Here is a 19,904-nt window from a genome sequence, read left to right on the forward strand (position 1 = left end):
GCTTACTGGTAGGAATGGAGTTGGCAGAGTTAAAGATGCGAAGACATAAGAGCAGGTGTTTAGAGTGTCCCAGTAAGGTTGGTTATAGCAAGTGCAGAAAGAAAGTTGTTGTTTTTCCGTTCCCTTGTGGGTTTTGAGATATTGGGAAAAGAAGTGATCATGATTTGGATAGTTGAAAGGAACAAGTCTGAGTTGCTAGTTGTAAAGAAGATAATAATTAGAGCAGAGAAGAAAAAGTGGAATCACAATTTACACAGCCGCAGGGAGTCAGAGGGTAGGATACAAGAAAATATACCCCTATTGATAGAGAGGTAGCTGCTTGTTTTCTTCTAATCATCATTTATTCGACTATTACTAGAAACAACAATCAATTACTATTACACATGCTACAATGTACTCTTTCTCATTGTTTGCTTCCTTGAGGGAAAAAAAAAAGATAAGACATCCTTTTTCTGGGAATCAGACAAAAGCTTCCTTCTCTTAAAAGAAAAAAAAGAAATGAATGCTAGCAGCCACAGCCAGGAATCTCATGATCCTTCTCTTCCTCTGTCTCCGCCCACTTCTCCATTACTTTTTTTCACAACTTGAATCATTAGTATTTTTTACTAATACAACTCATCAATGATTCACAATAAAATCAAATTCAACTATATAATTATCACGACGTAGCCAACATTTTTAGTTTTTTAAAATGCAGGGTTATGACCAAAATTAGCAAACTATTTTTCACTACCTTTTGCGAGCTATTTTCCTGTTTGAATTTGTACCAGTCGTTTCTTAAAAAGAAAAATCGTTGAATTGCCTTATCAGAAAAAAGCTAAAAAGAACCTTTTTTTTCTTCTTCTTCCCAACATCAACTTTTAGCCTGTGAATAAATCAAATTTAAGATCCTTAATTAATCAAGGTCAAGTTTTAATGTGTGAATTAGACAAAACTTAAAAGGGGATGGTTGGCTGTGATTATAACCAGTTAAAAAGATGTATCTAATGTGTGTTATTAAGAAGGGTGTCATTTTCTACAAAATAGTTGTGTCATGTGGGCAGGAAGCATCATTCCTTTTTATTTACTTTATTTAGGTGGTATCACATTCTTTTCCAATTGACAGAAGAAGCATCTTCTAATTTCAGTAAACCTAAACCTAGCTAACCCATCTTATTATAAAAATTCAATTTTTTTGGTTACTAAAATAAATTATTCTTTCAACTCCTATGTTTCCTCAACACATCAAAATGTTGCCTTTGAACAAGTAATTTATTATGTTAGTTGGGATAATCATTTATGTATCTTCATATTTGTATGGTTGGGGAATAAATAGCCTTTAAGTAGTTGAATTGTAATCATAATCATCATTCTAAATCAATGATGCAGGAGAGAGAGAGAGAGGGAGGGGAGGCATCTTTCATTATCTTTTTTTGGTAATTTATAAATAGAGAAAGACATTTTGGATATAATGGTGAAAATAATTAACAATACATGTTGATGTCGATGGAGCTAATTAGAGATTCAACTAAACCTAATCTTCTTGACACATGGGATAGTTACATACGTGAACTTATTATTTTTAAAATATACATGTACATTTAATACTAAAAACAACAAGTATAAATTTTGAATTCGTCTACGATAATATGATGCCCCAACTCAGAGGTCTAACCATAGTAACAAAATTGCTAGTTTAAGTGCAAGGACATGTAACAGATCATAGGTGATTTAACATTTATGAGTGGGGTATCAATTGGGAGTTAAATAAATACACAAACTATAGAGGACACTATTCTAGATGTGATTAAATATGTTGGTAGAATGAACAAAATTTATATATACAATATACAATAATAAAAGTAGTGTGTGTGTATATATATATATATATATATATATATATATATGATAATTGTGATTCTTATCAATCTTCTTATGTTATTCCCACTGAAGTGACTGACTGCTGGTATTGGTCAGTAAAACAAGAACAGACAATTCTTATCTTTGATGCAGTTATATTGATGATAAAAGAGAAGAATCCACATTTTGAGTGGATAATTTTTTTAATTTTTCATTGAAGCTATCTTTATCCAACATATTCTTCTTGTTTATAATGTTTTACTTTTATTCAAAGGAAGAATCACATTCTGTTTTTTTTTTCCCTTGAGGATAATAATATTCATGCATTACTTGACAGAGAAAACTTCCTCCTAAAGTTTTTCAAGACTAAACTTTAGCTGCAAAATAGGAAAAATGACATTTTTAAAGATGTAATAAAAACTACCCCACTAAAGTTATTGTTACATTTCTACCATCTCCTAATGAAGGCACATATTTTTTCCCCCCCTTGTGTGTCCTTTAAAAATTACCTATGAGTGCACAAGTCCAAAAGTTTCTTTCTTCCTTCAACTATTTCATCAAAGAAGTCATCAAGTTGTCCAATGATGCTTTCTGCCCCACATTTCAACATTCCAAAGCAATCTTTCAAATTTTCAATCTTATCATGGATGTCAACTTGTGACAATACTACTCCACATTCTTTTGCTCTTTCTACTTCAATTTTCAGCTCAGCCATGGCTACTCTTGCTCTTCGATACTCGAAAAGTAGTATCCCTGGGAGTTGTCCTTCAGCCTGATTCACCTCTGCTGCAACTCTTTGATACAATCTTGAAGTGGAAACCATAAAAGATGAACCAAAAACCATGTTCCCTTCATTACTACCACTTTGGTAAAAACTTGTTTGTGGCCAACAATATACAAGTCCACTTACTAAAATAACCAAAAGCAATGAACTGACATTCTTCATTGCATAAAGCACTCCTCTGAACCCACTAAATCCATTGAATTTTGATCCTATCAGAACATTTTCGTCGAAATTCAATGATAAATCTTGCATTCTTGTTTCCATTAAGCTCTTGTTCTCTTCTTCAAGTCCTACTATTTCCCTCTGACACCGATTAATCGCTCGAATCACCTGCAATCCACAACACAAATTAGTACTACTAAAGATTACAACTTTAAACGAAAGAAATGATCAATTTTTCAATATAAAACAAACCACCTGGCGGGAAAGCAGGGGATTTAAAATGTGGTGATCATCAAGAGAAGAAGCAAAATTAGCACCAGCAGTGTAATAATTCTCCATGCTTGTGATTGCTGATTTAAGAACATGGCAAGCTTCCCAAAGCCTTGAACTTTCATCCATATACTCATCAAGCCATTTTTCTCCAACAGGCAAATGTAACTTTTGAACTAGTAATGTTAATTGGGAATGAAAAGACCTTAAAGATGACAAAACATGTTGAAGAAAATGAAAAGACATGAAGTTTTGAGATAGGAATAAGTGATCAAGATTGTCAAGTCCTCTAGTTAAGAAGTTGTAGAATCCATTAACAGAAGTTGTAGATGAAGAATGACTCATCATGAAGATTTTTTCTTTTTCTTTTTGTTGAAGTTTTAGAAGGAAAAAAAAGGTGATGAATATATTTTTTTGAAGTGAGATAAGAGGAGTCTATATAGTGAAAAGGATTTGGTTGTTGGGTGCAATTATGTGTGTTTCCTACAGAGTGGAGGAGATGATTGGAGAATCTGCCATATTCATTATTTAAAGGAAGCAGAGAAATGCTGCAAAGGAGAAAAAGGCAAAGGAAAAATTAAAAAAAAGGGGGAAAATTTCTAAGTCCAAATGAAAAAAAAAAAAAAGCAAACATGACAAGTTCATGAGTTGGCCTAAGGCATTACACTTTCCTATTCATAAAGATTTAGTCTGCAGGACCTTTCAAGAATCAAGAATCAAAAAGGGGGTCTGCACATAAAAATGATAGTTAGGGAGAAATCTCTATTTTTTCATTTTTTATTCTTAAATAGAATTATTTATTTCGAATCGACAGTTTTACGCCGATTGTTATTTTATCATAATCCTCCTTCTTAATTCACTCTAAAGATTAATAATCAGGAGCTAGAAGTCTAACGTAGTATATTTCGCTCAAACAATGTATTAATTTTTAAAGAAATTCATTCTAGATGTTCAATTATAACATTTAGAATCAAATTATTATCATTTGAAGTTATTAATATGAAGTTCATAACTCATAAAACTGATCTCATTGTATCGCCTCTTATAACCATCTAAATAAGCTTTTATATAGGCGTAGTTAATATTTCTTAATATGTTGATTATATGATACGAGCTTAAATGAAGAAATGAAATAGAATTAACTGAGATTGAGACCTAATTATTATTATCGTTGTATTATTAAATATATTATAGAAGCTCTTTATTCTATGAGGCCCTAGATTTTGTTTTCTTGGGCTGTAAAAGTTTGACTACTTTGACTGAGATACTTCTTATTCTTATGTCTTCTCATCCTTCAATTTTGATTTGGTTCAATCTTGGAATTGAGTGCTTCTTTTTCTCTTTCACCCTTTTCTCCATTTAATTTAATTTATAATTATTCTTTTGATAATTTATTTAGCTGTATGATGGGGAAGTTTAAGGAGATATTAATGATGAGGTCTTGGAGTTGAGATTATTATATTACAGATACTGGCCCCCTCATTTTTCACTTTTACAAGTTAAAATTATACTTTTTTGGGAAAGATTTTATGAAAAGCAATATATTGCTTCTAAGTTCAATATACACGAACTTGCCGCTAACATTAACTTGGTCCCCTCAATACAAAAAAAAAGAAAAGAAAAACACCCCACCAATATCATAACAAATAAAAAGAAAAAAACAGGATCGACATATTTTTTGCAGGGTATCAAAATCAACATAACTAGATTTAAACTTGTGAACTGATACAATGTTTGAGCCTCATTTGCTACTACAACTTCCCTTAGATCATATAGCTCAATAATTTACTATACGTTATAATTCGATGAAGGTGATTTAATTGAACCGTTTTTGGATTATATACCTCCAACATCAAATGGTTTATTATTATTATTATTATTATTATTGCTTTTGGCAGAGCCCAAAACTTTCTTGTGCATCAATGATGTATAGTAGATGTGTATCATCAAAAGCAGGGATCTTGTTTTTGAAATGGGGGAAATATTCAAGAATGCATGCTTAGCTTGTTCCTACATTGAAATTTGGCAAATTTATAGGACTAGTACAATTTGTATTGGAATTGCAAAATGGAATTCCAGTTTCCAAATCCACTTAAAAATGTGGGGACATCCATACTACACCTACAAATTTATCTTTTTAGCCTAACATTTTTTTGTCAACCTTCGACGTGCGATATACCATATAATGGCTTTAGTGGCGAGACGGTTTTGAACTTTTGATTCCTATGTTGGTGAAAAATTTAATCAAGATAAGTTGTTATTTTTTTTGGGGGGTCCTAGAGAGGATGTTCCAGCAAACTTGGTACAATTCTTTAAAGGGTTAGAGATCATTTTAGTTTTTAGTATGATAGGATATTTCATGGGAAGGATTGGACACCACATGAGTTTTGTAATGCTGAAAATTGGTGAACCTCAAAATCAATCAAATCCAATTGCAACTAAAGTGTAATGGTGAGTGCACCAAAGCGTGTGACATGTTGGTCAATGACTCCGACTTTGAAAATTACCTGATCTCAAGTTCAAATATCATTGGGCGCAAAAATATTAAGCTTTGATAGACAAAATTATCCGATACTTATATTGATAAAAGTTATTAGATAACTAAAAAAATAATTTTAGATCATATAAAATTAATAATCAGTAGTTTGCTTACACTAATAATTGTGCATAGTAAAATAGGTGTCATGCTTCATTAATTCTGTATAAATATCGAATATGAGTAAATTTTTTCTCGATAAAGAGAAGTCATGAGAGAGTATGATTTATGGTCAATTGTTTAAACATGAACGAAGCCACCGCCACACCCAATAGCACTTTAATTTGGAGGGGACCAAAAGAGTTTTGAAAAAAAAAAATCTTCTAAAGTGGTGTCAATCAAAAATTTCAATTTGTAATCAATCAAATAGAAAGAAACTCTTTTCACAACGATTATTTTTAGTAGAAAAAACAAAAGCATACTACTAATTATTTGACATAGGAACAACTGGAATAGCTGGCTTATTGTAATATGTCAATCAATTTGAAATAGAAATAGCATAAAGTAGTGAAGTAGTAAAAGTTTATGTTAGTTCCAAATACCGTATAGAAAAGAAAGTCAATACCATTAGGATGAAACCAAATCTTAAGAGCCTACAAGCTAGTAGTATTAATTTAAAGGGAAAGCTATACATATATACCGTTCGATTAATTAGCTTATTAATATGCACGATATATTCATGATATATACATTATTAATATGACTAATAGAGTAAATAGTTCAATATTTCATCTTACAACCAGACATGTGGTCAATGGTTCAAAACCTTCCAACCACACATTAGTGATCAGTGAGTTTTATTTTTGAAGTCATATGACACAACTCGATCTAAACTTTGTTCAATTCATAATTAAAAACAAAAGTTTTTTCTATCGTTAATCAATGAAAATTTTATATTATAAAACATAATTTTTTTCACTCATTTATTTATCGAACTAGCTAATTGGAAAAAATATATAGCGGAAAAGATATTCTTTCATAAAATATTTTGAAGCTTCCTAATTTTCTAGCGAGAAAACATCATTTCTCATTGATCAATCAATCAAAATATCGATAAGAATAGCCACTAAACATTTTCCAGTAAGAAATTTTAATGACGGGAAAATAGTGATTTTTAAAAATAAAAAATGATTCAATGAGGATACGCGAAGTTTAAGTTAACAGAAAATTGGTCTGAGAAGTTGTTTTCAAAATTATAAGTAGTACCATTCTAGGAATATTGAAATTGGCCCCATAACGTCTTGTATTGTACTAGCTAGTACTCATATCTTCCACATTGTATTATTATGGTATTTGATTCAACTTGTATATTATTGAAGTGGAAAAAAATAATATTATTCACACTATCAAATCATGTAAAATATACCTACAAAACTGACTGATCATCATTTCTTGCTATAACAATAAGTCCTTTGTAATATTGTACTTTTTTCGTTGGTAATGAGTCTATTCTCTCAACCTGTTTCTGATGCTTCTTGTCCCACTAAAAACATATGCAGAGGATATAAATATACCCCTTTAAGTACGATATATATATATATATATATATATATATATATATATATATCTACATCGATTATAATCTCATATTGGTAGAGTAATGAAAATTTGGTCTTTTTATATGAATTTGGACAAATCTCTTCTCATGAGTTAGCTTTCCAGGGGCAGACCTACAAAGGGTGAAGTGGGTTCATATAGAACCCACTTCGTAGAAAAATAACACCTTGTATATATTTTAACCCCACTAAACACACCAAGGGTTCAATTTTCCCAGCCAGCCCCAGGAATCCTTGTTGTAACATTTTAGTTTTATTTTTTATATCTTGAACCCATTTCGTAAAAATCTTGGGTCCACCACCGTAGCTTTTGGGTTAGAAGGTGTAATATCTTTATATGGTATGAGAATTAGACCCATCCCAATTTATTATTCACCGATTTTGGGCCTCCATGTAAAAGTGTCACACTCCGGTTGAGGTTTGGACGTGCGGGGAGTGTTAAGAAGTCCCACATCGATAGAGAAATGGAAATTTGATCTCCTTACATGAAGGACAAACCTCTCCCATGATGAGATAATTTGTTGGGTTGATTGAAAATGTTATTGTTATTATAACTATCGACATTCATAAACTTCATGGATACATTTAACCTGTGCAAATTTTAGGTATGTAGTCCATTTGCTGTAGTTTGAAGTGTCAGCTATCAAAAAATCAACAAAATTGTAGTATTTTGTTTGTCAGTAGATAACACATGGCCCATTAATTGGCTTTCTTGACTACTTCTCATAATAATGAGATGAATTCAGTTGATATATATAATCAAAATGGAAGTTTATAGCTGGCTGGTTCTCAAGTACTGCAATCATTGTCATTTTTTTATTTTTTATTTTCAATTTTTGTAAACACAAAATCAATCTTGATGGAGATATGCAGCACCAATTGCATCCATCGTTCAAATTTTATTTTGGAATGAAATGACAGAGCACCACTGCTGAAATCAATCAAATCAAGAAAACGTACAAAGGATATATATAATTGGATATGAAATATGTGGTACGCACTATTCTATTCGTTATAATTTGTTTGATTTATTTTAACTTTATACGAATTAAAGAGTAAAAAAAAACGGGTGTATACATTTTGAACGAACCGAAAAAGAAAAAATAAGACAAACAATAGGTGAAATTGAGAAGGTACTACAGTAGATCAACTAATTTTTAATTAACACGATTTCGGAGAGGTGATTTTTTTATTCCATCCTCGTGTTCCATTCTAATCCATATACTATAACTATAGTAGTTCATAAGAATCCTATTTACTTCAGCGTGGTATTATTTTTATTTTATAGGAGGGTTTTGAATTAGCTTCTTCTAATTGTGTTAGAGAAATGAAAAGATTGACAATTTGTACAGTAGAGGAATTTGTAATCTTGTGCATCTAAATTAAACTCTTATATATAGTTGCACTAAATGAGAACTTTTTATCTATTAGATTTAAGAGACAAACTAATAGTTTCCTTGCAACAGTTCAGCTGCTAGCAATTCCAAGATAATATGATTGTTAGCTTACAAAATCAATGTGGATTAAAATTTAAAACTAGAAAGGTAAGTGTAATCATCTAAAATATAGGGGAAAAGTGCATAAATTTACTTATTTTTGTATATATATAAACAATGACTATAGATGTATATACATCTCTGATACATGATTATACATTATATATATATGACCATTATATTGAATTTTTGTTTGTTGCTTATACATATTGCTAAGTAACCTTACATAAATATTGTATAATAATATATATAATGCAAAAAGAATCTTAACTAGTTGGGCTTACCAGAGAGTATGATCAGAAAATTTATGGCCCAACCAATTGACATTTAATGGATATCCACCGAGGCGAAAAGAAAAGATCTCTAATTCAATATTTCCTATTTTAAAAGGGGGAAAAATGAGGATCTCTATACATTTGACTTTGACTAATTTTTACCATTTATTTGGATACAAAAATTTAAAAAATATTTAAAATTCAACATTATACAAAAATATAATATTTTTTGGGAACTAACTAAAACAAATCTCATTTATTTTTAGTAAAAATCCCTTTCATTGATAACGGAGTGTACCAGATGCGTGATAAATTTTTTAAAAATTGGGCTGTTGATTGGTGAGGGGCGTGCGACTATTAAAATTCAACATAATACAACAATTATCAAAATTAAATGACATTGAAAATGGGTGGTCAGTTCGTTGTGCTCAGTTTAGCTGTATTCTTCTTCATCAGTTTCTCACAAGCAACATCAACTTCAATAAAACCCTTAATTTTCATCGAGACCAATCATAGCGCCACTGCTGCTAGAAGCTGCTCATACACATTGACCATCAAAACAAGCTGTTCTTCACCTAAATACACCAGAGACAGAGTCAGTATTGCTTTTGGAGATGCTTATGGATTTGAGGTCTATGCGCCCAGGATAGATAATCCATCATCAAGGATATTCGAGACCTGTTCTACGGATACTTTCCAGATCCGCGGCCCCTGTATTTATGAGATCTGCTACCTTTACTTGAAGAGAGTTGGATCCGACGGCTGGAAACCGGAGAGCGTCAAGGTGTACGGTTCAGATCGTCCTGCGATTACCTTTAAATATAATAAGCTTCTTCCTAATGGAGTCTGGTATGGATTTAATCACTGTCGTAAGATCATGTAGCTGATCTGCCGTAGAATTCCACTATCCATCAAATTTGTTTTTTTAATTTATGTATTTAATCTCTGTTTTGTTTGCTTTCAGAGATTAGTTTATCGCCAAATAAAGGTATTTTTTTGATTTCTCAGGTACCTTGTTGTTACAATTTTAGCCTTTATAAATGAACTTTATCAGATGCGTTGTATCCATAAATGGGGATTTTGATTCGCCCTATTGTAATTTTTTTTGGTTAAACCTTATTATAATTTCATTCACAGCATCTACGTAATAAAAAGGAAAATATATGTGTTCATATTATAAACGGCAACGTTTTTTTTTTTTTTTTAGTAAGTAGGAATAACCAAATTTGTTAACAATTTCCAGCTGAGCCTGATTTTATGTTAGATCCGCATCTTCCAATATATATATATGTTTGGAAGATGTTTTATCACATCAAAAAGTTTCGAGGTGGAAGAATTATGACACTCCAAATTGTTAGTTTATATAAATATAAATATTCTGTGTATGTATATAATTAATCAATTAAAAAATAAAATAAAGAAAATTGAGCTGTCTATATATTTGGACCCTTGATTAATTAACTATGCGTTTGGGGAATATATTGACACGTGTCTGGTGACATGTGGTTTGGGTTGGTCGATTTGATTTATGTGTTATCACTTTAATTTATGAATTTTATGTTTATGTATATGTTAAATAAATGAATAATTAAATTGATAAAATATTTTTTTCTTAGCTTATCAATTTTGTTTTTAAAATAGTTTGATTTTTGAATTAATAATAAAAAGTACTTATAAAATAAATATGATTTCTTCAATTATTTAACTTGACAAGGAAATAATGTATCTTATAGAACATTTATAAAATAGAAACAATGATAACTGACACAAAAAGAATTATTCAAGTATAACACAAAGAGAAAGTAATAGGAATAGAGTTTCTTTTTGAGTTCTTACTTTAGATTTTAATGTTTTGAATCGATATAAAATTGTAAACTCAAAGTAATTTTGAAGTACGAAAGTAAAATTAAAGGAAAAAGCAAAATTAGGACGGAGGGAATACTAAACTACATGATTATGTAAATATATACTAATTCTTAAACTACATGATTATGTAAATATATACTAATTCTTAGTCATCATTGTCATAGTTTTTGTTGATTACCACTCGCGATCAACATTCAACGATAATTACATGGGCTAAGTCTTTGAATTTGTATAATTCAAATCTTGTACTATTCATAGTTTGTATAACGTTTGTATAATATAATTTGTGTAACTATTTAAAATTCAGATGCTTGTGCTTGTATCAATTCGTTATTTCAAATTTATACAAATATAACTCAATTAAATAAATATAAGCGCAAATTATACAAAATCACCAATAAAATAATTTAAGTGATAATTATAACACTTAAATATATAAACTATAGCTATAAAATATAATTAACTTTATTATAATTACTACTATTTACGAAATTTCCAGATTACGTATAGAGTTAACTCCAATATTGGAGTAGTAGTTTATAGAATGTAGGACCAATTCTTTATTTAAAAAGTTTATTTACTGTTTTTAGTAGCCACGTTGCATTGAAATCTCTTTCGTCAATGCGATACGCAATGCCTGATGCGTAAAAAAAGAAAAAGAAAAAAGAAAAATAGGGGTGGTGAGACTATTAAAGTTCGTCAACAACAATAATCAAAATTAAATGGTGATAATGAAGATGAGTGTTCACCTCTTTGTGTTCCCCAGCTTAGTGGCTTTCTTCTTCTGTCTCTCTCAAGCAAAATCAATTACTTCAACTTCAACAAAACCCCTAATTTACATCGAAACCAATCAGAGCACCGCTGCTGCTGCTAGAAGCTGCTCATACACATTGACAATCAAAACAAGCTGTTCTTCACCTAAATACACCAGAGACAGAGTCAGTATTGCTTTTGGAGATTCTTACGGTTTTGAGGTTCACGCGCCAAAGCTAGATGATCCGTCGTCGAAGATATTCGAAAGCTGTTCTACTGATACTTTTCAGATCCGTGGCCCCTGTATTTATGAGATCTGCTACCTAAATTTGAAGAGAGTTGGATCGGACGGCTGGAAACCGGAGAGCGTCAAAGTTTACGGTCCAGATCGTCCTGCTATTACCTTTAAGTATGATAAGTTTCTTCCTAATGGAGTTTGGTTTGGATTTGATCACTGTAAGAAACGCTCTCTCTAGGAATATGTTGTGTATGAAATTTGCTTTTTGCAGATTTAATCCATGTATTTAAATGTGTTGTTTGGATACAATGAACATTTGGTACGATAGCGTTAATGGGAGACGATGGTGAATGAAGAGGATAAAGTGCCCTGTACTAATATTTTAAAAATAACTTTGAGTTGTGAATTAGTTTCAATATAGTAATTAAATCTGAATCAATAAATTTATGTCATATTCAGTTATAAAAAATTAATCATTTTGCATAGGCTTTTTTAAAAGAAGGGATAATTTTACGAAATCACCAATTTGATTAATTTACCCTTTATTCATTGGGAAATGTCTTGTAATCTATCTGATTGAAATCACTGTATTAATACCGAATTTTGGAAAAAACTTTGTATTTATGTACTATTTAATAATGTATTTCATAATATATATATGTTTACGTGGATATCATAAATATTGTATCATTATAAATAAAAACTTATTCACGTGAATATATATAAACCTTTAAAATACACTATTAAATAACGCATGAATAATAAATCATGCTCAAAGTTTGAGATTGCAATATCAATTTTTGTCAAAATTTAAATATATTTCGAATTATTTTTCCTTTATTCATATCGATGGTCGACACGGATAATTAAAATAAATATAATGGGAAAAGGCATATAAAAATTATAAGTACTTCAAAGTTGGTGATAACAAGAATACAAAATAGTGATCAAGTGTTTAATGAACTCATTGAAAAGATAAATTTAGAACTTTAATTTTGTTTTATGTTTTCAAAGAGAAACTATGGGAACATTAAGCATGATTTCTTCTTTTTCCAAATAACCTTGCTAAAATAAATTGTATGTGGTATCCTCTAGAAAAAAACATTGATACAACTCCAGAAGATTTTCAGAATCTGATAATTGACATTTGAATGGAATGAATTAATACAAAGTTTTCAACTTTTAGTATGTGGATTGTGGGGTTAAATCATGCAAGTGTGGGGCTCAAATATACTAAAGTAACACCAATAATGTCAACTTTTTGATCCCATCAGTAGATTTTCCACTGCAATAAGATCAGGCAAAAGTTTGAGTATATATCACTGCAATAGGTTCTCAATATGCCACACAAATAGGAAAGAAATGTATGTCCACTATACATTTTTCTTCTGAGTTCTTTAGTGATATATGCATCTTAACAGACACTTTTAAGTGTCACTAATAGGTATTGCTACAAGCAGTTTGGACCTTCAACTATAAATAGCTTGTCATTATCTCTTATTACTTCAATTGAGTCAATTTCTGATCCTTCTTGATCCGTAATCGATGCATTTGTTGCATCAAATCCAAATTTCTGACCTGTAAAACACGTAAATACATTAACATGACTACGTCTCAGTTCCAAACAATTATAATATTACCAATTCTCTTCATGTTTTAACGTTTTAGCAGACATATGATGTTGTCAGATTTGAAAGATTATGAACTATGTAGAAGTAAATTTACCTGCAATGATCTTGAGCTCTGCAAGTGAATTTGGAAGCGTAATTAATTTGCCAGGTTCACTGCAATGAGTTCTTCTCCTGATAACAGGATGGCCTCTGTATATGCTAACTCTAAAAGACATTTGATCCCTAGTGCTTTCTGAATTGTGTTGCTTCTCTTGTTGGCGCCATTTTTGAGCAACTTCATCCATTGTGTCGGATACCATAATTCTGTGTCCTACTTCGCGCTTTTGTAGCATGTCATTTAGGTTCATTGAAGAAAGCTTGTACTTTAACTTATCGTTTATCTCAGCTCCATTCATTAGAAGTAGCTTTACCATGTCTTCAAGATTTTCTTCCAGTGCAACATGAATAGCAGTTGATCCATCGCGGTCCTTCGAGTCAACTTGTAATCCATGTTTTAGGAGTTCTTTCATCACTGTTAAGTCATTTTTTCTAGCTGCTGTGCATAAGAGGTCACCAGCAATGTAGGGATCGGAGACGGAAGCCCAATGGTACAACACGTGAAATGTTGAATGGTGTTTTGCTGCTATAGCTTCCCACAACGCGGTGTGACCATTTACATCTGCTTTTTATGGTACAAATCAACTCAATGATTAGCCAATTATCCCGGTCAATCATTCAAGCTTGCTGAAGTTTACAATAATACATATTCAGGATGACTACCTCGGAGATTTATGTTGCATCCATGTCTAAGAAGCACCATGACACACTCTTCATGCCCTTTCGATGCTGCAATGTGCTGATGCATCAGAAAGAGAAACATAATCATGTCATAAACTGTTTGAAAGAGAAAACAATGTTATTGGCATCACAAACATGTAAATGAAAACTAAATCTTTTCTTTTTTTGAGTATAAACGTAGGCCACGAGGGGACGTACCAGTGGAGTTCTTCCTTGAGCGTCTCCGATATCAGGATCTAATTTAGCCTTGAGAAGTTCTTCAAGGAAAGTAGCATTACCTGTACTAGCAACAGTTAGCAAGTTAACATACATGTTTGGATCACCATAATCTCCCCCCACTCCATGAAGTAAATCTCCAAGCCTTAAGCCTTTGAGCTTCTTATGATGCTGCAATTACCATAACAATTGGCAGAATATCAAGATTCAGCTCTAAATTGTCCAGAGGGAAAGGAATATCACAGGGTATTCTGCACTAACCTGAAGGAAGTTCTTGATCATGATGATATTATCTTCTTGTCTGGTTTTCATTGCTTCAATCAAATTACTAGTTCTTATCTTCAAGAGCTGTGAAAGTGTTTTGGTTCGATACGTGTAGCTCTGAGGTCTACAACACAATGCCCCTACTTCTCCTATCATATCTCCAGATTTGAAAGTCCAAACAGTTGGCTCATTCTCCATTTCAGATTCAATCATTTCCACCTCCCCTGACACTATGATGTACAACTCGTCTGGTGATTCGTTCTGCATTATTACATCCTCTCTTGGAGGTATGTACTCAGCCTTCATATCTGCAACCTGTAGATTCATCAATTAGAACACACACAATTATACATGTATACTAAAACCATTTTCTAACAAAAGTTATGTCTTACCAAAAGTAACAGAATTTCCTTTGTGACACCTTTAAAAAGATAAACTTTCTCCACTGTTGGTAAAAACAAATGGTGCCTTATGCTTTTGCAAATTGTCTTGGGAAGCTGTTCAATCAATTCCTGCTGGTTTAGACTCTCAGCCCTGAATCTTAAGCACATATAAGCCAATATTTGGTCTTTTAATCTAGGAGGCAAGTGATTTCGACAAACAAAATTCGATGCTGCTTCAATGCTATTTCTCTGCAACATAACATAACAAAACACTTATTTGATGATCAAATATTTGTATACACTTGCAATACAAAGAAAAGTAACAAAGCTTACGAATTCCATAGTGCGACGAGTTCCTTCAACAACTAAATTGGTCATATTACCAATTATATAAGCTGTCAGGCCAAGATTGAAGAGCATGTAGAAAATGATGAAGACCATTTCCAAAGTGTTGACGGCATGAAGGTCACCATAACCAACTGTTGTCATGGTGGTAATGGACCAATACAAAGCTGCAATGTATCTAATCACAAGACTTGTCTCCTTGTAATTTGGATTCATAGCTCCTAACCATGTATCTCCTTGATGTGGATATCTATCAGCTAGCAAATAGTATAGGCATCCAGCACAGTGCACTGTTAATAGTGTCACCTGTTACATACAATTAAAATTAGCTTCTTTTTATGAGTTTAACTTATGTACACCGACAATATACAAATTTTTACATTGTCACGTCATCTAAAAAGACAGCCTAAAGTTAACCATCAGTAAAAAATTACTTGTAACAAGAAGTTAAAATTAGATGTTAAATTATTGTACTTACAAATAGAAGTCTGGCACATCTGACCCAAAAGTAGCTGAATCTCATGTCTTTTTCAAGTCTGTTAATGATAAATTAAAAAAGAAGTATGTAACTAACGATAGTAACAATAACTAATAAGAATGAATTAGTAGTAGTAAAAATGAGGACTATACCTGGTAAAAAATTGTTTTACTCTGCGAAGACGCCAAAATCTGAGCATTCCTAAAACAGAGTAAGAAACGCCAACTTGGTGTTTGCCAGTGAGCAACAACGCTAAAAGATCGAATGGTATAGTTGACGCCACATCCATAATAAACCATGTTGATAAGTATCTGTATATTATTATTATCGTCAAAAATATTTAACATCTACCATATTATATGTAAAATTAATTTTATATATCCAGCGTAATTTTTGGAAGTGATATTAAGAAAACATAAGAACAAAAGATTATTCCAGATTCTCGAAGTGGAAACAAAAAGGGGTTGTGAATTGTTTATTGCTAATTTTTTTTTTAAATTAATTTATATTGTGGTGCGTGTTGGGTGGGGAGAGGATCTAACAAAATTATAATATATATTAAGTCAATTTGTCAGAGAACAAAAGGATATATAGATATTGATATATTCTCATCATTGAAGAACCAAATATTGGCAAATGAAGACAGAAAGAGAGAGGAAATTTTAGAAATAGCAGTATCCTAATAATAAGTTATCCATAGTCTGAGTAATTATCAAACAAATCAATAGTTTAGTATATTAATTTGCTCTCTATTTACTTTTATTCGTTTTGACATAGAGTGGTTAGATATAATAGATATTAAGCGAATTAATATAGCTTCAGGTGAATATTCGATATAAAGCTACACTCACACTATGTATTATAATTTTTTTAAATTCACACTATTTAGAATGAATATATGAGAATATATATATCATAAATTTCATTCGTGATACGCAAGAATATCAACTTTTAGAGAATTAAAAAAATTATCTATATACCTCTCTCACTATTTTTGATATATTCAAATATTCTATTTTTCTGATTCCACAGAGTTTAACCTCAAAACAGATTTTTTTTAAAGTGCCAATATCTCTGTGTAATAAATCTGTACATGATTGGTCATTTAGGACCCACAAAGCCTTTTGATTTGCTCAATGAGCTTTATTATTAAAATAAAGGACCAATTTTTTCCCCTAGTGATTGAATTAACTTTAATTAGTGTTTTTCCTTGTCGGTGATAATTAGTAACTAGGTTGAGACTTTTTTAGAAAAATGCATGATTAAAAATTTCTATGCATTATTGTGTGAAATTTATTTACACTATCAAATCCACTAATTATAAGGTAATTACTTATATAAAAAAAATTATGCATGGTTAATTCATCTGATTTAAACTCTTAACGTGTCACCACATGTTATATTATATATTGATTTATAGTATAGAATAATTTTAATTTTGTTGATGTATACTCCTTTCATTTGAAAAAGAATGATCTACTTTCTTTTTTAGTTTGTTAGAAAGAATGATAATTTTTTTTTGTAATATATTAACTTTAACTTTCAACATGTTTAAAGCTATGCAAGATTAAATGGTATTTTAATACATTTAACATAACTTTAATTTAGAATTATAAAATTGAAAATTATCATTTAATATCTTAATCTCTGTATCAAATCAAATCAGATTGAGAGTCTATGTTACGTACCTTATAGCAATTTTTCTCCTGTCACGTACAAGGAGTTGAGTTGTAGCATCAATATAAGCAACAAAGAAAGTTAAGAAGATATCAGCAGCAAAGAAGATATCAACAACGTTGTCTGTTATGTATAAAGCTGTGTTTGGATTGGAGTGCATGAATGCTATCTCAAATGGACATACCCATGCAGAATATGCCACCATTATTACCATTAAACTCTCCCAACACCTACATATATATTTACACATCCATTAGTTAAAGGAATTTACGCCCCACGTGGGCCATGTGTATTAAGATAATAATAACATATTCAGTGTAATTTCATAATTAAAATTTGAGAAAGATGATGTGTGTATAGCCTTACCCCGTCTTGATAAGATAGAAGAACTATCTTCGATAAATATCAAGTAAGACAACCATCGCACATGTATGTAACATAGATTACCCTATAAGACCATGGTCAATTATTTTTTAATCAATATAATTACCTACCATAGTGATGATTTTTTTGATGCCTAAAAGTATTTGTCGGTTTTTTATTTAAGAAATTAATTTTAACGGTAGCTCTAGAAATTTCTATTTTAGGAATGACAATCCATAAAGAAAAGCTTTTAATAGTTGGCACATACTATCAGAAATTGCAAAAAAGTGTAATTAAACAAAATCTACAACTTTTTTTTTTCTCTTTCTTCTTAATTAGTTAAATAACATATTGATATATAGAATTATTTTTATCTATTGTCAGTATATAGAATTTAAACTCTTTATTAATTCTACGAACCTGTATCTTGAATCCATAGGAGTGATGATAAATCCTTTCTCGTGAGTTTGATTTGTGTTGGAATCATTGGAACCAAGAGGAGGGAGAATGAGCTTCGATAAGTTTCGAAAACTAAGATCATCTGATGGAGTAGCTGAATTGCTACTCCCATGGCTATTATCATCTTGTACAACATGTTGCTCTTTCTTGCTATCTTCAACAATCATGTTTTTTGTGAAGTTATTGCATGAATGGCTCATTTCCATATTGATGTTACCTATCTATATGAGCAAAAAAGCTAAAATGATAGTAGTACAACTGTGGGGGGTTAATAATAAAGTTAGATGAATAATTGCAAGTGAGAAAGAGTACTATTTTGGTTGTAAATGGTGTACATAGGAGAGCATACATATTAAATTGTGGTGTGTGTGTGAGGAAAGAGTGGAATGTGGACCATATGTGGTCCAATAATGTTTATGTCAAAAGTGACCTTTGAAAGATGCCTATGTGAAATTGTGCCCTTTTTTGCCTTTAGTGTGAAATTGCACTACCTTCTAGCTAGTGTGTTCTTAATTTGCTAGCTAGGAGCATTCAAAGTTCGATGATTAAAATAGAAGATTAATAGGATAGAAAGTTATTTATAATCGCTATTAATATTAGTATGATTTTTTTATTTTTAGCTATTGTTACTATTTTCTTCTATAGTATTATCAACATGATTTTCTTATTACTGTATTTTTTTAAAAAAATACTGAATTTTAATATGTTTTACTTAAATCAGTTAGATTCTATTATAAACAATCTCTATATAGCTTTACAAGGTAACAGTGAAATTATGTATACACAACTCTTTGAAACTTCACCAGTGGAATACACTGAATATACGTTTTGTTGCTAGGTAGTGTGTTATTGATTGATTTTTATTTATGATAAGATCTTGAATAATAAATCAAGATGGTTGGAGAGATGTGATATTATGAAACTAGTGCATAGTGGAGGGCCCTCTTTAACAAACCTTTTTTATGTCAAGAAATGGACACATATTTACTATAGTGCTACTTAATAATTATTTTATGAGAAAGATGCATTTCATGTTGACATGTAATGACTTTTTCATTGAACAAGACAAATATTGGTATATGTATGTTTTAGATGAGATGAATTGATCGGTAGGAGTCCGGAGTTTAAAGGGTATAAAATATTAATAAAAATCTTAAAATGGTATATAAAATTTTATATCAACTAAATGGCAAAATTGTTGGAAGAACATAAAATTTTATATGATCGCTGGCGGAGGAAATCGTTATTGTTCCAACGATTTTGCCGTTTCGATTAATATAAAATTTTATATACCGTTTTAAAAATTTTTGTTAATATTTTATACCCTATAGGCTTCGGACTCCTATATAATGCTTATACTCCATGATTCTTCAAGATTGCACTTACCACCATAATACGAGAATATAAAACCTATCAGCACAAATTATTGAATTCAACCAAACTCGTATACTGACTTTAAGTTGTAAAATGTCTTTATATAGCGTAAATTTCAAAAATCCGTCCTCGGTTCAAATTGCAAGCTGCAACTAAGCTAGT

The 19,904-nt window shown here is 31.0% G+C and overlaps 3 protein-coding genes and 1 long non-coding RNA gene across 7 annotated transcripts; 1 reads left to right on the forward strand and 3 right to left on the reverse strand.

Moving 5' to 3' along the window:
* Positions 1-1,997: 1,997 nt before the first annotated feature.
* Positions 1,998-3,807, reverse strand: LOC101250842 (uncharacterized). Its single transcript, XM_004230434.5, has 2 exons — positions 3,041-3,807; positions 1,998-2,953 (listed from the first exon to the last, which is right to left on the reverse strand). Exons 1-2 carry the CDS (start codon positions 3,401-3,403, stop codon positions 2,345-2,347), a joined length of 972 nt encoding a protein of 323 aa, XP_004230482.1. The 5' UTR covers positions 3,404-3,807; the 3' UTR covers positions 1,998-2,344.
* A 5,263-nt stretch (positions 3,808-9,070) lies between these two features.
* LOC101251419 (embryo-specific protein ATS3A) lies at positions 9,071-10,099 on the forward strand. The gene has a single exon (XM_004230436.5). It carries the CDS (start codon positions 9,313-9,315, stop codon positions 9,799-9,801), a length of 489 nt encoding a protein of 162 aa, XP_004230484.1. The 5' UTR covers positions 9,071-9,312; the 3' UTR covers positions 9,802-10,099.
* A 1,002-nt stretch (positions 10,100-11,101) lies between these two features.
* Positions 11,102-12,192, reverse strand: LOC138338337 (uncharacterized). The gene is made up of 2 exons (XR_011211805.1): positions 11,534-12,192; positions 11,102-11,421 (listed from the first exon to the last, which is right to left on the reverse strand). It is a non-coding gene; the product is annotated as an uncharacterized lncRNA (long non-coding RNA).
* An 879-nt stretch (positions 12,193-13,071) lies between these two features.
* On the reverse strand, positions 13,072-18,931 carry LOC101251722 (potassium channel AKT2/3). 4 transcript variants are annotated; one of them, XR_011211813.1, is made up of 11 exons: positions 18,330-18,789; positions 17,558-17,776; positions 16,022-16,180; positions 15,870-15,927; positions 15,380-15,697; positions 15,056-15,295; positions 14,661-14,978; positions 14,382-14,570; positions 14,166-14,279; positions 13,501-14,064; positions 13,072-13,353 (listed from the first exon to the last, which is right to left on the reverse strand). XR_011211813.1 is itself a non-coding variant. In XM_004230437.5 (11 exons), the coding sequence occupies exons 1-11, from the start codon at positions 18,572-18,574 to the stop codon at positions 13,226-13,228; spliced, it is 2,514 nt and encodes an 837-aa protein (XP_004230485.1). In that variant the 5' UTR covers positions 18,575-18,931; the 3' UTR covers positions 13,072-13,225. The 4 variants fall into 4 exon arrangements, 2 of the variants coding, with proteins under 2 accessions (XP_004230485.1, XP_019067354.1); XR_011211814.1 differs by having other exon boundaries at positions 13,501-14,067; XM_004230437.5 differs by having other exon boundaries at positions 14,166-14,241; positions 18,330-18,931.
* Positions 18,932-19,904: the final 973 nt, after the last annotated feature.

Source organism: Solanum lycopersicum, chromosome 1 (assembly GCF_036512215.1).
Source record: "Solanum lycopersicum chromosome 1, SLM_r2.1".
Lineage (NCBI taxonomy): Eukaryota > Viridiplantae > Streptophyta > Magnoliopsida > Solanales > Solanaceae > Solanum > Solanum lycopersicum.